This window comes from Branchiostoma floridae, chromosome 4, assembly GCF_000003815.2.
Source record: "Branchiostoma floridae strain S238N-H82 chromosome 4, Bfl_VNyyK, whole genome shotgun sequence".
Lineage (NCBI taxonomy): Eukaryota > Metazoa > Chordata > Leptocardii > Amphioxiformes > Branchiostomatidae > Branchiostoma > Branchiostoma floridae.
The window spans coordinates 17,396,480-17,412,468 of record NC_049982.1 but is presented as its reverse complement, the minus strand read 5'-3'; the positions used below and the strand labels follow the sequence as shown (position 1 = coordinate 17,412,468).

Below are 15,989 nucleotides of genomic sequence, written 5' to 3'. Positions count from 1 at the left end.
TTTGATACTGGACAAAATTCTTGCTCAGGTGTTGAAATGGGACTTCCCTTACAAAGTAACTCAAGATCTGCTTTCACAACTGGCTAAAATCTAAAACTCGACGAAGCTTCGACGATGCAGCCGAAATGAAAACGCAACTGGCAATTCCACGAAGATATCTTATACGCATGCTTGATAAGGCAGTGACCACCACGCGTACGAGTCGTTGTCCGTTGAAAGTTGCTGTATGTATGTATTATCAATTCTGCCTGCTACAGCACGCCATTGCTTAAACATGGCATGTGCCCTCCGCGAATCCCCTCCTCCCCCGTAGATGTATAGTCAGAAATGTGTATGTTTGGCATGTTCACTTTAAAGCCACGCTTGGGAGGATCTTAACAACAGACGCAGCAGGTTCTGGTTGCTGTGCGGATGAGGCGTAGGATCTCCACGTTGTGAGTTCCACCGTGGGCTCAGCACAAAGAGAGGGCTTAGGATTGTGATAGACAAGCCACTTCGTTGTGATCCTGTCAGATTTTACCTTCCTTCCTTGTCAGAATCATTATGAGGTTGATTCACCGGCCTTCACCTTGTCCTATCCTCAGGTGGATTCACCGTGATTCATTTGAAGTTTTCCCTGCATTCTCAGAAGTGGCAGCAACCACGTTCCGAGTAATGACGTCTTGTTCCATCATTTTTTTACCGTATAATTCGACTTGCCTCCAGGTATTGGAAATTGGCTCCAGTCCCGTTCTCTCATGACGTGTTTTAAAATCACTCCATTAGAGATCTGGACCCAATATAACTCCCTTTAACCAAGACAAAGCAGCGTCATGCTGCTACTTGGCATGGTGCTGGATTTTCTTGACGTCCTCTCTCAGTTACCCTCTCTCAATAATGCAATTACAGTGGCAAACCGTACTACAATAGCATGCAATCTTAAACGGAATTCCTCAACTAACAACCGTGGTGGGGGTCAAAACATTTATCATCATTTTAGCCCAAAGTCTGAGTTTTTTGGCATGGAGGGGGGGGGGGGGCAAATTGAGCAAGTGCCCCTGATGACAAGCTTCCCATTTCCATTCCGACAGAAGTCAGTAGGATTTGCTGATTGGGTGCCTTCTTGTCACATTGTAAAAAAGAGGAGGCATTTAGATGTGCACATATTACCTACGATTCGTTAGTTTTATTACTAACCACGCTGCAAGCCGGGGGATTTGCGGAAGCCGAACTCCCAGTAGCCGGGCTAGGGGTAATGAAGTCCCAGAGGACACATGTGCTTTGTCTGGCGTGATGCCTTGAATTGGCAAAATGCTAACGAAATTGGAAAGGAAAGGCTCAGAATTACCTTGTGCTTATTACATGGTTTTTAAGAAGTACATTTGTTCAATTTATTGTTCCATATTCCGATTTCCACTCTTGTAATGATGACAAAACAAATGTGCCTGCATTGATTGATCTGAATTTGCTTAACTTGTCAATTATACGATAGTAGCTAACGTCTTGCTGAATCCATTATGTAGAATTCGTTTCAAACGTAGTCAATCATGTTCTCACAAGCTTTTCATTGGATGTGAAGTATTTTAGTCATCATAGAATTATGCATATATTGTAGGATATTTTCATCAACATACTGTCCTATGCAGGGAGTTTTTACACAAGTATACATCACTTTGACCATAGCTATTTGTGCATGGCGTGTATTGTTACGTATTCACCATGGCATAAAAGCTTGTTGAAATAATGAGCAAAGTATATGTGTTGTTGCCACCGCTTAACATGAATACAAAATAAAGACATAAGTAACAACAAAATGGCAACCAAAAGCATACATTACTAGCAGAAACATTACGATGTACGAAAAGTTGGAAGTTTTGAAAAGTCCGGGCCCGGCTAACCCGATGATGAACTCAATAACATGATACAGTAAGGAAGCCACGAAAATCGAACGTTTTGATGTGATGATGAAATTTTGAGTAACTGACATTTCCTTTGAATTGAATATACCTTGTAATAAATTAAGGTGTGGCTAATGTACCCATCTTTATCCACAGTGCTGAAGCGGGACGGCGGGGACGGGGAGAATGACGGGTCCTGCCCCGCCCAGTCCGCCCATTCCACCTTGTCCGACTGGTACGCCTGGACGGCCTTCGGCTGCGTCCACAGCTGCAGTAGCGACACCGACTGCGATGAGCAGCACCCGGAGGAGGAAGGGAGCTACAAGTGCTGTGATTACTACTGTGGGAAAAGGTACGTGTTGGGATGGAACATGCGCTTATTTCTATGACTCATGGGTAATTAATGGACCAGGGTAGCCCGGCCTGCATATACATGTATTCGATTGGCATGGTCCAAGTGTTTCTAATGATTTCCTTGTCATCTAACGTCACCAATAGGACATGTATGAACTACAATGTGCAATAAGCTAACGTGTATGAAAAAGAAGAAAGGAAATCATGTATTTATTTCGACGTCAGTTTTCCACAGTGGAACACTATAACGTTAACCGCCCTTTTGGTGTGCCTCCTTTCCCAGGTGTCTTTTAGCTGTTCACACCATCTAAAGCGTCACCTGGCGATGTACCAGCTGATCGCAGCTGTTTCTTCCCGTTTCTGCTGAGGCCAACCTTCTTGTCATCGTGGGGCACATCGTGGCTTCAATTTTGTAATTTCTTATCAAAGCAAGTACCATTATTGAGAAGGCTTTTCTGTTTTACCCGTCAGTATGTTTGAGACGACAGTTGAAGAGAGGACAATGGCCTAAATGTAATCTCTATGCAGATTAGCGAAAATCGTCTCTTGTTTCTAACTACAGTATTGTGTAGAAGAGACACGTAGCAACTTTCCACCTGCTTAGATATTAGATTTGGAAAAACAAATTTGACTGGGGATGACTTCCGTATGGGTATTGATTCTGATCTGTTTCCTATTATAAAAAAAGAAAGAAACCAGGCACACCCCAAACGATAGGCCAGAGCTATGGGCATTCATCAAGTTCTACTGCCTCCTACGTCGACAAAATGTACTAATTGTGTGTCGCATGTATGATCTATTCGCATATAACATATCGTTAACACACTGGACTGGACGAAGCGATTGGGAAAGACGAGCGGTGTCACTGTTGAAAATGTTTATCTGCCTCCTCTCATGGTGTTTTTCTCAGCCAGATGCCATTTCATTTGTTCTTTACTATTTGACTGGTATCAATGGTATATGCTATTCCAGTTCCAGACGTTCTCGATTAGCCCCCTCATTTCACCACTCTCAACACATCTCCTACCCTGGTTTTGAAAACCTTTTTCCATAGAATATCCTCTCCAAATCAAGCTGAAATGGACTAGCCTATAACCAAACATTGTCTAATGAAAACACCGTAGATTAGCTGCTGCGTAGTTTATGTAGGTGAGCTTTATCTACTGTAGAACAACATGGCTCCATGTTGTATTGTAATGTCACCATAGGCGCTATCAGAGTTGGGGATTGCTGTATCCAATATACCGGTATTTAGGTTTATCCCGATATATTTCAGCTGGACTGACATGATGTACTGCTGTCCACTCGTATTTACCACTTTCTTAGTTTCCCAGACAACAACCTTCCCAAACCTCAGCTGGACTGATAATAAAGAGCAGCTTTATTCATTTAAGTCACGAGTCCTGAACATTTCTTTCTTCCATTCTTGACTGTTGGTCACGCTACATCTATCAACTTTATCATTATTGGTAGTTTTACGACTGGAGTGTCATTTTTTACAGGCTAATCACATTTTATGGAGTGCTTTAACCTGTTCCTGTACAGTTTCACATACCGTTTGAAATAGCACGATTACTTGTTTACGTGTGCTATTGTTTGACGTGTGACCTGTAACGATGATACTGATTGGTTTATTCAGCAGACGCATAAAGTACATACAGAGCAACCTCGGTTGTCTAGATTACGCTTGTGTTCACAAAACTACACAGTTACATTATTAAAACTTCAATAAACAACAAGTATTACAAAATTAGTTGAAACTTTATTTATGTACAGAATATCAGTATGCGTTCATTCAGTTTGAGACTTAAAAGAAAATGTGAAATTTATAATGTCAGAAGTGCACTTGACTAGCGTGGACTTGGGACATTTGGAACGAGGAAGTAAATATGACCAGGGATAACGGGGTGGCTGACAGGAGCGAACATTTAAATATGTTTTAAAAGCAGTTCTTTCTTTGTTCAATGTTTACTAACAAATAATTTTTTAGCAATCATCTTAAAAAACCGAAACAAACTCCCGCAGTTTCATGGTTGCAACGGGACCCGGCTTCTCGGATTCCCGGATTCTATGTCTTTCTGTTCTAAAACAAATAACGAGCGCTTGATCACAACATATTTGCATAATTAATGAGAATAATCTATCATAGCAGTTTTTCAATGTAACTCTTGTCCCGGACATGATATGGTCTTGACATTTTAGAGGTAGATAGCTATCAGCGTCATGCAAAAGTGGAGTAAGTTTCAGTCTCCTAACGTTTATTTTTGGAACTGTAGGGCATTTTTGTCAAGACATTCCAAAGAGGATAACTGCAGAAAGGAATGACGGATTGACATCATTTTAGGCCTGCGGGTAGCCTAGGCAAAGATGTTCATAATGATATACATGTTATGCAAATGAGGACTTAATTTGTATAATTAATGTGGAAATGGCATAATTCCATTGTTTTCAATAACTGGACAATGTAACACATGTAAATTATGATTGGTGGAACATATGCAGATACCAAATACGCAAATGAGGAACTAATTTGCATAGTATATTCAATAAATGTAAAACCGCTTAATGATTTTACACTTGTGATGTGTGTATGTTAGTCAAGGATGAACATCACCATGCATAAATCATGTAAATGTGTATACTAGGTGATTTGCATAAAATTTACAAAAGCTCTAAATATTTCATGAAGGTATGAGGTCGCCGAACTCTAATTTTCCAAATTAAGGCCAGTTTCGGGAACAGATCTTTAAAGCTCTGCTGAAGGAGAAAACGTCAGCAATGGTGCTATAGTTCCCGGAGATCCAGACATACTAGAACACAACGTTGTTAATATTAATGGCTGGCCCGACTCGTCGACTGCCAGATCATAAACACGATGTGACGTCACGGAACTTCCCCTTTCACCTGGCCGCCCTGTTGCCTTGTCACCACCTTACTTCCGGGTTCATTCCTCAAGCCTTTGTGTGCTTGTTGTGGCAGTCTTGGGGACAAGAGAGGGTATCAGTCTTACCTTAAGGTACTTAGGACAATCGTAATGAATCAATTGATCGATTATATCTTGATTTCATTATCTAATGGCACTGAAAGCAAATCGACTATTCCCACGATCCGAAAGTTCAAGTGTGATAAGTCGTTCCACTCGACAAAACCAGCAAGGTAACATACTAGTAGGAGAATCACGTTAAGTTTCACTTTCGGCACACTTCTACCTTTATGACCCGAAACAGCGACTACACAGGTTCACACAAGCAGTTACCACGTCGTGAGCCTCTGTCCAGAATAACGTCTGACACTTCGACAGTGAAAGGCAGGTACCACCTGTGCAGGTGAGTTGTAGTGTGTCTTAATAACGTTAACGTTAACGTTGACGTACTACGAAGCAAGGGAAAACTACATGGAAGCGTTCTTGCGATGAGAAAATGTCTTTTAAGGAAGGACATGACTTTTTGTGTAGAATTGTTTGTGTAGCGTCATATTGTCCTCATTGACATTGTATACGAAACTGCATCAAACCGTATGCTTGTTCTGTGTGAAACTGGCATTCATATTCATTAATAACTGGTGTTTGACAGTTTATTTCCCCCCTCCCCCTTCGTATCACTACTATAAAGACCCATGTGATTGAGGAAGTGCAAACTATGGTCAGTGAAAACACTATTGAGTGCTACTTAACTTGAAGGAAAGTTGGAAAAGGGAGTTCCCTTCCCTAATCCATTGGAAACTAGAGTTCCACGAACACATACCTTTGCCAAATAAACCAGGTTTGTTATGTAGAATGATGTCTGTAGACAAATGCGTTACTCATTTCATTTTCTTTATAATTATATGTTTGGAGTTGGTTTATAAGATTTGGGCATTGATTATGCAAATTAGATCCCAAGTTACAATTAACTGATATCAAATTGTATCAAGCATTACTTAAGCTATCAGCATACCAAAATCATGATGATCCTTTGATCCATTCTTGACTTATTCTCTTTCAAAGTCTTTAAATACACTCTTACTGAGTTACTCTCTTTCCTCTTTCTCAGTTACATATGTGACAACTTTGATGAAAGTACTATAATGGAATGCAGTGGATTTATGAACTTTTCCTAATCAATTATGCAAATTAGCTGTTAATTTGCATAATAAGTATCACATTATATAAGTCTTCACTTAGGCTATCTACATGCCAAAAATCATGACGATCAGTCAACACGTTCATATTTTCTCATTAATTATGCAAATGAGATCATCATTTGCATGATAAATATGTATTGACATTTCTCTCTTTCTCAGCTTCAAATGTGACAAGTTTTAAAGTCCTATCATGGATTGTAGTGAATTTATAAAATATCCTCATTTTAATTATGCACATTAGCTGTTGATTTGCATAATTGGTATCTCATTATGTAGGTCTTCACTTACGCTACCTACATACCAAAAAAACATGATGATCCGCGTCAACATGTTCATATTTTCTCATGAGGTCATCATTTGCATAATTGATATCTATCGACATTTCTCTCCTTCCCAGCTACATATGTGACAAGTTTGAAAGTCCTATCATGGAATGCAGTGGATTTATAAATTTTCCTCATCAATTATGCAAATTAGCTGTTGATTTGCATAATTAGTATTCCATTATGTAAGTCATCACTCATTCTATCTACATACCAAAAATCATGACGATCCATCAACACTATCTCGAGTTATTCTCCTCCAAAGTTTGAATGGAAACCGGCGCCTGCAGTTCCAAAAAAGCCGCTAGGGGGCCCAAACTCACAGCACTTACTCTTTGTCTCGAGGGCTATCTACCACTTAAAAATCATGACCACAGCATGTCCAGAACACGAGATATCAAAAATTGAGTTTCAGCTGCAGTACCTTAGCAAGCCGCTAGGGGGCCCATTATCGAACTTGACCTTTGTTTTTCCGACCCCTACCCACCTACCAAATATCATCAGGATCCATCCAAGGCTTCTCGAGTTATGCTGTTGACAGACACACACACACACAGACACACAAACACGCTCAAAACATAACCTTAGCCATTCTGGCAAAGGTAAATAGCGTCAACATGCATAAATGGAATGGGGAATTCTGTTCGAATTCAGCTGCAAATTGAGTAGGGTGGGGTGGGGTGGTCTATGGTTTATCCTACAGCACAGCAGCACGGAATCAAAACATGGATACGACTTTGAAATGATCGATATTTGCTTACTTCCATTCATGTTTAGTGAATAAATCAAGTAAGGGGCAGATCCCACCCAAGCGTGAGGGAGACATGAAGTTGTCATCCATAAAAAAGTTACTCAATAGGTATTGATTTCTTAAACGATTATAAAGGAGGGAACGTGTTATCCAGAACTTGGCCAAGATGGCGGCCGAGAGGACGGTGATGGTGTCATCCATCCCTGCGGACCTGACAGGGGACAAGATAGAGATCCACTTCGGTAAGAGGAGTACCGGCGGAGGGGACATCGAGAAGGTCGACTTCCAGGCCAAGGTCACGTTCTATTCTGCTGAAGGTAACGTTACGTCATCACCGCCATTTTTCTGCATTATAAGTTGAATCTACCTTTTTACACTGCACAGCATTATTCAGAACGTATGAATGCTTTGGTACCCCATGCAATGTGCTTCTTGTACCTCTCGTCTACCAAAACAATGCTAAATCGGAGCGGGGCTAAACGTGAACATTTGCACCACAGCATCATGACGACACTATCTTCTTCTATCTTGTTTCTCGTAGATATAAATAACACAAATTGTCTTCTGATCATGACACTATTTTCGGCAGTGGCTGCACGTGTTGTGAACCGCTCGCACCGTCTGGGGAAACAGTCTGTCCCCGTGAAGGTAGAGTCGCTCGCGGGGACAAAAAGTACCAGTCTGGGGGCAAAGAAAGGCAACAGACTCACGAAAAAGGTGCAGTGACATCACAGAACATGGTTTTATAGTCTTTCTTAGTGTTTCTGACGAGCACATTTTAGCCCAGCATGAGGCGCTATCGAAATTTGAATAATGGCTTCCTACACATGTTAGATGGCAAAATAATTTGAGATAACGTTACATGTTTCAAGTTTGACATTTTTGACAGTTCAACATAAAGCAGAACAAGAAAACGGGACGTGAACATGAAAGCATAGATACATGGAGTTTCACCACCACTGTACCACATAATCACGTCGATGTTAACCTTTTTATTATTATGAATGTTTCTCATTAGCATGCAATGCACACAATGCACTCTTTGCATTAAGTATATTATTTGACCATCTAATCTTAGCATGTTTCTCATAAGTTATGTAATTGAGGCCATGTTTACATGATTCCGTTTCTAATAATGTTGACCTTAAAAGTTAATAAGTTAACTTCCCTGAATGAAATGCCCCTCATCATCACTATGGAATTATAATTTTGTTGTCATCAATCATGTAAATTAATAGGGCAATCAGGACCTTATTATTGGTACCCTGCCGATCCTGTGCTGGGTAAGACAAGTTCTGAAATGTTTGAATTTCTCCGCAGGTGTTCGCCTCAGTAGTCGCACTGGTGACCCCTGCAGAGGTCCCTGACCTGGCCGAATGTCCGGAGGAGATCATGGCCGCGCTGTCCGCACAGACAGGCGTCACGTGGGTCCGTGAGCCGGGCGGGTACAGGCTGCAGGGCACCTGGGGACAGGTGGAGAACGCACGGTGGGTACAGGCTACAGGGCACCTGGGGACGGGTGGAAAACTCACGGTGGGTACAGGCTGCAGGGCACAAGGGGACAGGTGAAAAACTCATGGTGGGTACAGGCTGCAAGGCACCTGGGGACAGGTGGAGAACGCACGGTGGGTACAGGCTGCAGGGCACAAGGGGACAGGTGAAAAACTCATGGTGGGTACAGGCTGCAGGGCACCTGGGGACGGGTGGAAGACTCATGGTGGGTACAGGCTACAGGGCACGTGGGGACAGGTGGAAAACTCATGGTGGGTACAGGCTGCAGGGCACCTGGGGACAGGTGTAAAACTCATGGTGGGTACAGGCTGCAGGGCACCTGGGGACAGGTGTAAAACTCATGGTGGGTACAAACTACAGGGCACCTGGGGACGGGTGGAGAACTCATGGTGGGTACAGGCTACAGGGCACAAGGGGACAGGTGAAAAACTCATGGTGGGTACAGGCTACTGAGCACCTGGGGACACGTGTTTGATATAAAAGGAGAGTTAGTCATTGAACTACAGGCTGCTTACATCATACAGATATCTCTCTGTTCTCCTCGCCATCCTAAGCTGCATCCGGCTGTCATCGGCGTTTCCTTCTTTGTTGCGGAGGGCAGTGTTGGCCAGACACTGCCCGGCGAGTAGTTTCTAGTTGTTGCATCTCAAAGACGCCTGGGACCCCCCCCCCTGCACTTCTAGCTGTAATAAAGAATATACAACTTGAAAATACAATCTGTTATTTTCCACCAATATTTTCGGTACAAGGTACATTGAAGATGATAGATTTGATTGGCCTTAAACAATAGTGACCTATCAGCACCAAGGACAGAAACAGTAGTGACCAATTTGCGTCTTATTTTAATCGTAATGCACTTTCCCTTTACCGATATCAGGTGCCTTCTACAACGAAGATATTTCCAGGACGACGAAACCATGGAAGAGGCAGTGGAGAGCGGACAGACATGTAGGAACAATGGTGTTGGAGAGGAGGACCGCGCCAGTTCTCGAGATGCAATGTCGACTGAAGCAAAGGTTGCATGGGGAGAGGTTGAGCAGCAGAACTCTATGGCGGTGCCTAACACAAAGGTGGGGATATGGTCGGAGGAGCCTAACAGCGCAGCGACCACAAAAGAAAAAGTGTTGCCGGTAGATGTCACGACAGAGGTTGATGCGGAAGAAGCAGTAAAAGTGTTGACAACAGCAACACAGAAGTCAACCAGAGCAAACGTAGTCCTTGAAAATTCACTGTCATCTGATGAGTCGTCTGATGATGGCATGGGCGACAAAAGGGGAAATTGTTGGATATCTCATCCAACAGCAGCAGAAAGGGAATCCTTGTCAGACACAAGTGCCGACGCCTCCGTGGCGGTCATTGAGAATAAAGCATCAGCAGAATCGGCAAGTGAAATAACCAAAACTACACGACAGCCTAGTGTGCTTACAGCGAAGGACTATCAATTGAACCGTGACGATTCGTCTGAAGAGTCCGATGATGCAATGCGGCCTGTCACGAAATCGTCCGCCAAACACGTAACTGTGGATTCTGATATCATGGCATACATCGTCCACATGCACAAAGACAAGCTGGCCGCTATTCAAGACAAGTTCAAAGTCATGATTAAGATGGAGAACAGTACAGATCGCATTGGTATCAAGCCTAATGAACAATGCTCCCGCCGTGATCTGGAAGAAGCGTATGGAACCTTCGTATCCTTGTATCAAGAGATGTTTAAGAACCATCGTCCCCACCATGCGAATCTAGCAGAGGTTCACATCCCCATAGAAAGCATACGATTTGTTCTGGAAATGATAAAACGAGAACACGACAAAGTTTTCATCAGACTGAACGACAAGGAAAAAATGGTAGTATTTTGTGGTGAAGACGACATGGTGAGAAAGGCAAGGGCTAAGTTCTATGAAGTTCTCAGCATACCCGATCCAGCGCATAGACGGAGCAGGCGACCGGCACAAACCACAGATGCATCTACAGCACCTGCCAACGATGCCACCACATACAAGGGTGCAAACAATGGACCGCAAGCGTACCGGGCAGCAGTGGCAGACAGTCTTGGCGTTGGTTTTGACACAAAGAACATCGGCTTCGAGGGAAGGAACGTTTCCAAGTGGGACAAGATCGCACAAAGCCATTCTGGCTTTGAAGCCGACTCCACGGGAAGCGGAGATGTACCGGAGGTGACTGAGGGTGGCACCAGCAATGTAGGTGCACGTTCAAAGGGCGTGAGGTCTAAACTGTTGGCACAAGGAAACAGCCCTATTGATAGCATACAACCCATCACAGCGTCAGCAAGTCGCAGTGACCTGAGCGCAGACGGTGTGAAGGCCGGACGTTCAGGAGGTACTGCTGACAAGGAAGGTCCGCCCGGAGAGATCAAGACATGTCACATGTCACGGGGTAGGCTGGAATTCATGACGAAAACCGGAGTCAAAGTGTTCATATACCAGGGGGACATTACACAGGTATTTTGTTTTGCTCTATCGACGTGATGATAAGAGAAGGATGGAAAACCCTAGAAGTAAATGTATGTGCATGTATATCACTCTACGTAGTGAATTGGTGTCTTTAATTTCCTCCTCCCAGCAGTGACCCATCCTAGTGAATCCCAACGTGTGGACACTTATGAACATTGTCTCATATTCCATGAAACCAAGTGTCTGGTTTTAAAACCTCCCTTCGTTTCTATTTTAATAGGAAGTGGCAGATGTCATCGTGTCCTGTAACAACGAGAGTCTGGACAGTGCGGGAGGCATTGCTAGGGCGATCAGTGACGCAGGAGGACCAGAGATCAGGCGGGCCTGTGTGGACTACATCAGGAGGCATGGGCGTCTGTCGGCAGGACAGGTCAGTACACGTGTCACACCAAATAATTGTCGACTGCCAAATTATCATTCCAACACTGCTTAGGGGTTGGTAATACACCTGAGGGGAGTGTAAAGCGTCATACTCATGGGGCGTGGTAATTTTCAGACAGAAGTCCAAATGGTTTTTGAAAGTAGGGTCGCGCTGTAGAGACTAACTCTCTGAACCCTAACCTCAGCCCAAACCCTAACCCTAACCCCAACCCTAAATGAAACCATAACCCTTACCCTGACCTAAAGCCTTTCCTCAACTTTAACCGTAACTCTACTTTATTCTAAAAATAAACATAAACATAACCCTAACTCCACGCAAACCCTAACTCCACGCAAGCGCAGTATTGTGGCTACTATTATGTGAGGTTAAGTACAGTATCAGGACAAGGAAAGAGTGCAACATGTCAGATGTGATCAGTGGCACTTGACGAAGGTTGTTGTATGCACGCAAATAGCACGCCTCGATGACAGTATTCTACACACATATACAGTCCGTATCCTTTAGCGCTCTGATGCTGACCTTGAACTATTCCACCTCGAACTATTCCAGTCTATCTGGACTCCCGGAGGCCGACTGCGCTGCCAGCATGTCGTGCACACTGTGAGTCCACAGTCGTCACGTGACCAAACCGACCATCGGCAACTGTTCTCCACCTTCCTGGATCTCCTAAACATCGCCGAGTTTGATCTGAAGGTCAACTCCATCGCCATACCAGCAATACGTTCAGGTTAGATACACCCTATCAGTGACTTTCTTTAGTACTGCATAGATGGTGGAGTCGACCGTTTGTCGAATTTGTTCAAGCCTCCAAACATGTAAGAATTACTTTAGAGTTAAGATCAGATAACAAATGTCTGTTTTCTCCTTCAGGTATTGCCGGATTTCCCAAAGCGGTGTGTGCCGACGTCATGTTTCGCGTCATCTCTGCGTTCGAAGATTATCAGACGCCTGACAGTCTCCTGAAGGAAATCCGTCTGGTCAACATTGACGCCAAAACGACGGCGGCGTTTGTCCAGGTGTTCTCTCAACACCTGGCCGACAGTGGCGTTTTGACAGCTTTGGTGGGTCAAGGAGCTGGGTCTTCAAGTGCGTCAGGTGCAGGAGACAAAGACGCTCACCTGTACGTCTTTACTGGCGGCAAAGGGAAAGAAGGGCGTGGCGGCAAAACGGGGTCTGTGACCCAGCGAGGAGCGCACGCACGTAGCCGTGATTATAGCGGGAGTAAACCAAATTACGTTAGAGTGGGGAATGTGGCATGCAACTTCAACACGGAAGAGAACACTCAGTCTCATCGTGGACATGTGAGGAATCTAGCTGCCACCGCGGCTGACTTCAGCGATGACTCATCAGATGAAATCGAGGAGGACGAAAAATGCCCCGTCTGTCTGGGGAGAGTCAGTGATCCGCGCACGCTGGCCTGTAAGCACACGTTCTGCAGTTCCTGCATTGACATGTCCATCAAGTCCAAACCGGAGTGCCCTGTCTGCAAAGTGCCTCTCGGAAACAGGTAATATGCTTGTAGTATTATGCAGTACCATATCTATTGCCCAGTGTTAGAATGGGACAGATTGGTATATCAGATGGTTAATTTGGATGGTTAGGCGTGTTTTAAAAGAAATTATCTGCGTTTTACAAGGAGAGGAAACCAGCCAGACGGCAGCATGGTGCACAGAGTGGACCAGAGTGTCAGACTGCCTGGGTACGAGAGGTACGGAACCATCGTCATAGACTACCACATCCCGGGCGGCACACAGGGGGTACGTCACTACTCCTATATACGTTACATGTTCTACCTGTCAGGGTGATAGATGATGGAAAATTGGTATGCTCTTAAAGTTCGAAATCACAGCAAATGAGGTTCCTGTAAGTAAGATTCTAACATTGTGGACATCGTGCATGAACGGTCGCATTTCTCTCACTCGATATTGAACTTAGATGTTATGAAAAAACACAACACATTGAAGGTGAAACAATGTCTATGCTACAAATAGAAAGAACATCCTAACCCGGGACAACGCTTCAGTGGTGACATGCGCACTGCCTACCTACCTGAAAGTCCCGAGGGCAGGGAGGTGCTTCGTCTGCTCAGGAGGGCGTTCGACAGTCGGCTCGTCTTCACCATTGGTCAGTTGGTATCTCAAATTTTAAGCATGAGTTTCGCCGATCCTTCTCGCTGTTGCCATTTGTCTTCTACACATATTTCTTACATGATGTGGCGACGTTTTTAGCTAAAATATGTCATTAAGGACATAGACGAGTTATAAGCTTTGTTGTCAAGGTCCGTTTCCATCCAAGCTGCATTTCGAATTCGTATTCCAAGTATTTCACAGCCCTAGAGTTTAGAGGTACGGCATACTCAACATGTTGAGTGTATGGGGAGTGCTGCCATGGCATTAACTCAAAGATTGACCAATGCATGTTTTAGGTATCCACATTTTAGGTGCATGCACATAATATACAACTTTCTGGTGATTTTGAAGGCACGTCTGTGACGACAGGACAGCCCAACACCATCGTGTGGAACGACATTCACCACAAGACCAACATACACGGAGGACCCACCAAGTAAGCATGTACTCCTTCATACATGACTGGATAGATACGTTATGACAGCAGGCAAAATGGCAGATCAGGCGTTATAGGCTAAAAAATGATGATTTATTTAAAGATTCTGGCCTCCGTAGCTAATCACACTGCATCTGCCATGAAACGTACAGGCCTATGATGGTTAATACAAGTATCTGAGAGGGGGATTTTCACATTCTAATTAGCATCCCTTGTGCTCAATGTGATGGAAACTGATAATTTCTACATATGATTTTCTTTGCAGAATTTGTTTGCAGGACATATAAGCAATCAAAATTAATTTCACTAAGATTCGTTATGAACAACTACACAGCACGTTTACTGGACAAGGGATGTAGACCTATTTGTATTGCGCATACAGAGAATATACTAGTATCTAGGATTGACCAAGATACATTGTATATTTTCCCCTTCCAGCTATGGCTACCCTGATCCGACTTATCTACAGAGAGTCAGAGTTGACCTGGCATCAAAAGGGATCAAGTAAGAATAAGGAACATGTTACAAATCCCCAAAGTCCTGCAATGATCAAATAGTATTTTTGTCAAAAACTCTTTACATTGACCCTACTCTCAGATTTTAGTACACATGTACACTTTGGTGTAGGACCTAGACATTTTGGGTAAAAATAGTCAAAAATTATTGAAAGTGGGTGCTCAGTCAAAGCACAAGGGACACACATTGAAGCTTATAAACTTATAAACTACCTGTATTATCATTTTATCATTACCATATGTAGAATTTTTATTGATGCAAGGGAAATCACTAATTTGTACAGTCAACTACAAATTAGGAAATAGAAATACAAAATAAATCTTGAAATTTTACTCTCTAGGTAACAATGGTTAACGTGAGTAAACTTGTGATATATTGATTGTTCAATCAGGAGTGACCAATTGTGGGTTTCAGTATCTTTCAGCAGTATTGCATGTATTTGCCTATACACGTATTTGCATTTGGATATGTATTAAAATCTGCTGATGCCAATGAGTCTCTTGACATTTGTTATACTTAGTTTAACTATAAATGCAAAGAAATGTGAATAACGTCTTATGTAGAGCATACTGACTAAGCGGCCTAATCAGCATAGAGATGCTTGAGAGAGCATCCTAGAAGGCGATGTGAAGACTATAGCTGACAGCTGTAATCAAATACTTCTTCTGCTTGCAAAATGTAATACCAAATTTTCAAGTAAGTTCGTGAAGTCTGCAAAGCAGATTATAAGAAGTAAGATCATGACCACTTTCTGACATATCATCTTTTTGTGACCAAAGCCTTCTTGTGTCAAGCACTTGAAGAATTGAATTCAATATAGAGACAAAATTACTGTTCACAGTGTCATGTAGCTTTAAATTTAGTTGAGTACCTCTATTGTCTTACAATATGATATGGATATTGTATATTTGCCAGAAAGTGAGAACGTCATTTCGTGATGTCTTGTTTGATTCGCTTGCCTTGCAAATGGTGCTTCTAGCTCTGAATATCTAATCTCTATCAAGGATCATTATACGAGAAATAGATAAAGAAATAAAACGTTATAGTAACATCTCAAAGGACAGAAATAATGATATGTGGTCCCCTAAAATAACAATTAAAACATGATAAATA

General features: G+C 43.0%; 1 protein-coding gene across 3 annotated transcripts; it reads left to right on the top strand.

Moving 5' to 3' along the window:
• The first annotated feature begins 5,095 nt into the window (after positions 1–5,095).
• Positions 5,096–15,971, top strand: LOC118414287. Of its 3 annotated transcripts, none has more exons than XM_035818228.1 (13): positions 5,096–5,247; positions 5,459–5,557; positions 7,582–7,744; positions 8,017–8,144; positions 8,748–8,914; positions 9,817–11,401; positions 11,634–11,783; positions 12,345–12,516; positions 12,666–13,302; positions 13,432–13,552; positions 13,787–13,919; positions 14,276–14,360; positions 14,799–15,971. In XM_035818228.1, exons 3-13 carry the CDS (start codon positions 7,594–7,596, stop codon positions 14,866–14,868), a joined length of 3,399 nt encoding a protein of 1,132 aa, XP_035674121.1. In that variant the 5' UTR covers positions 5,096–5,247; positions 5,459–5,557; positions 7,582–7,593; the 3' UTR covers positions 14,869–15,971. The 3 variants fall into 3 exon arrangements, with proteins under 3 accessions (XP_035674121.1, XP_035674119.1, XP_035674120.1); XM_035818226.1 differs by having other exon boundaries at positions 12,345–12,522; XM_035818227.1 differs by lacking the exon at positions 5,459–5,557 and having other exon boundaries at positions 5,134–5,247; positions 12,345–12,522.
• The last annotated feature ends 18 nt before the right edge of the window (positions 15,972–15,989 follow it).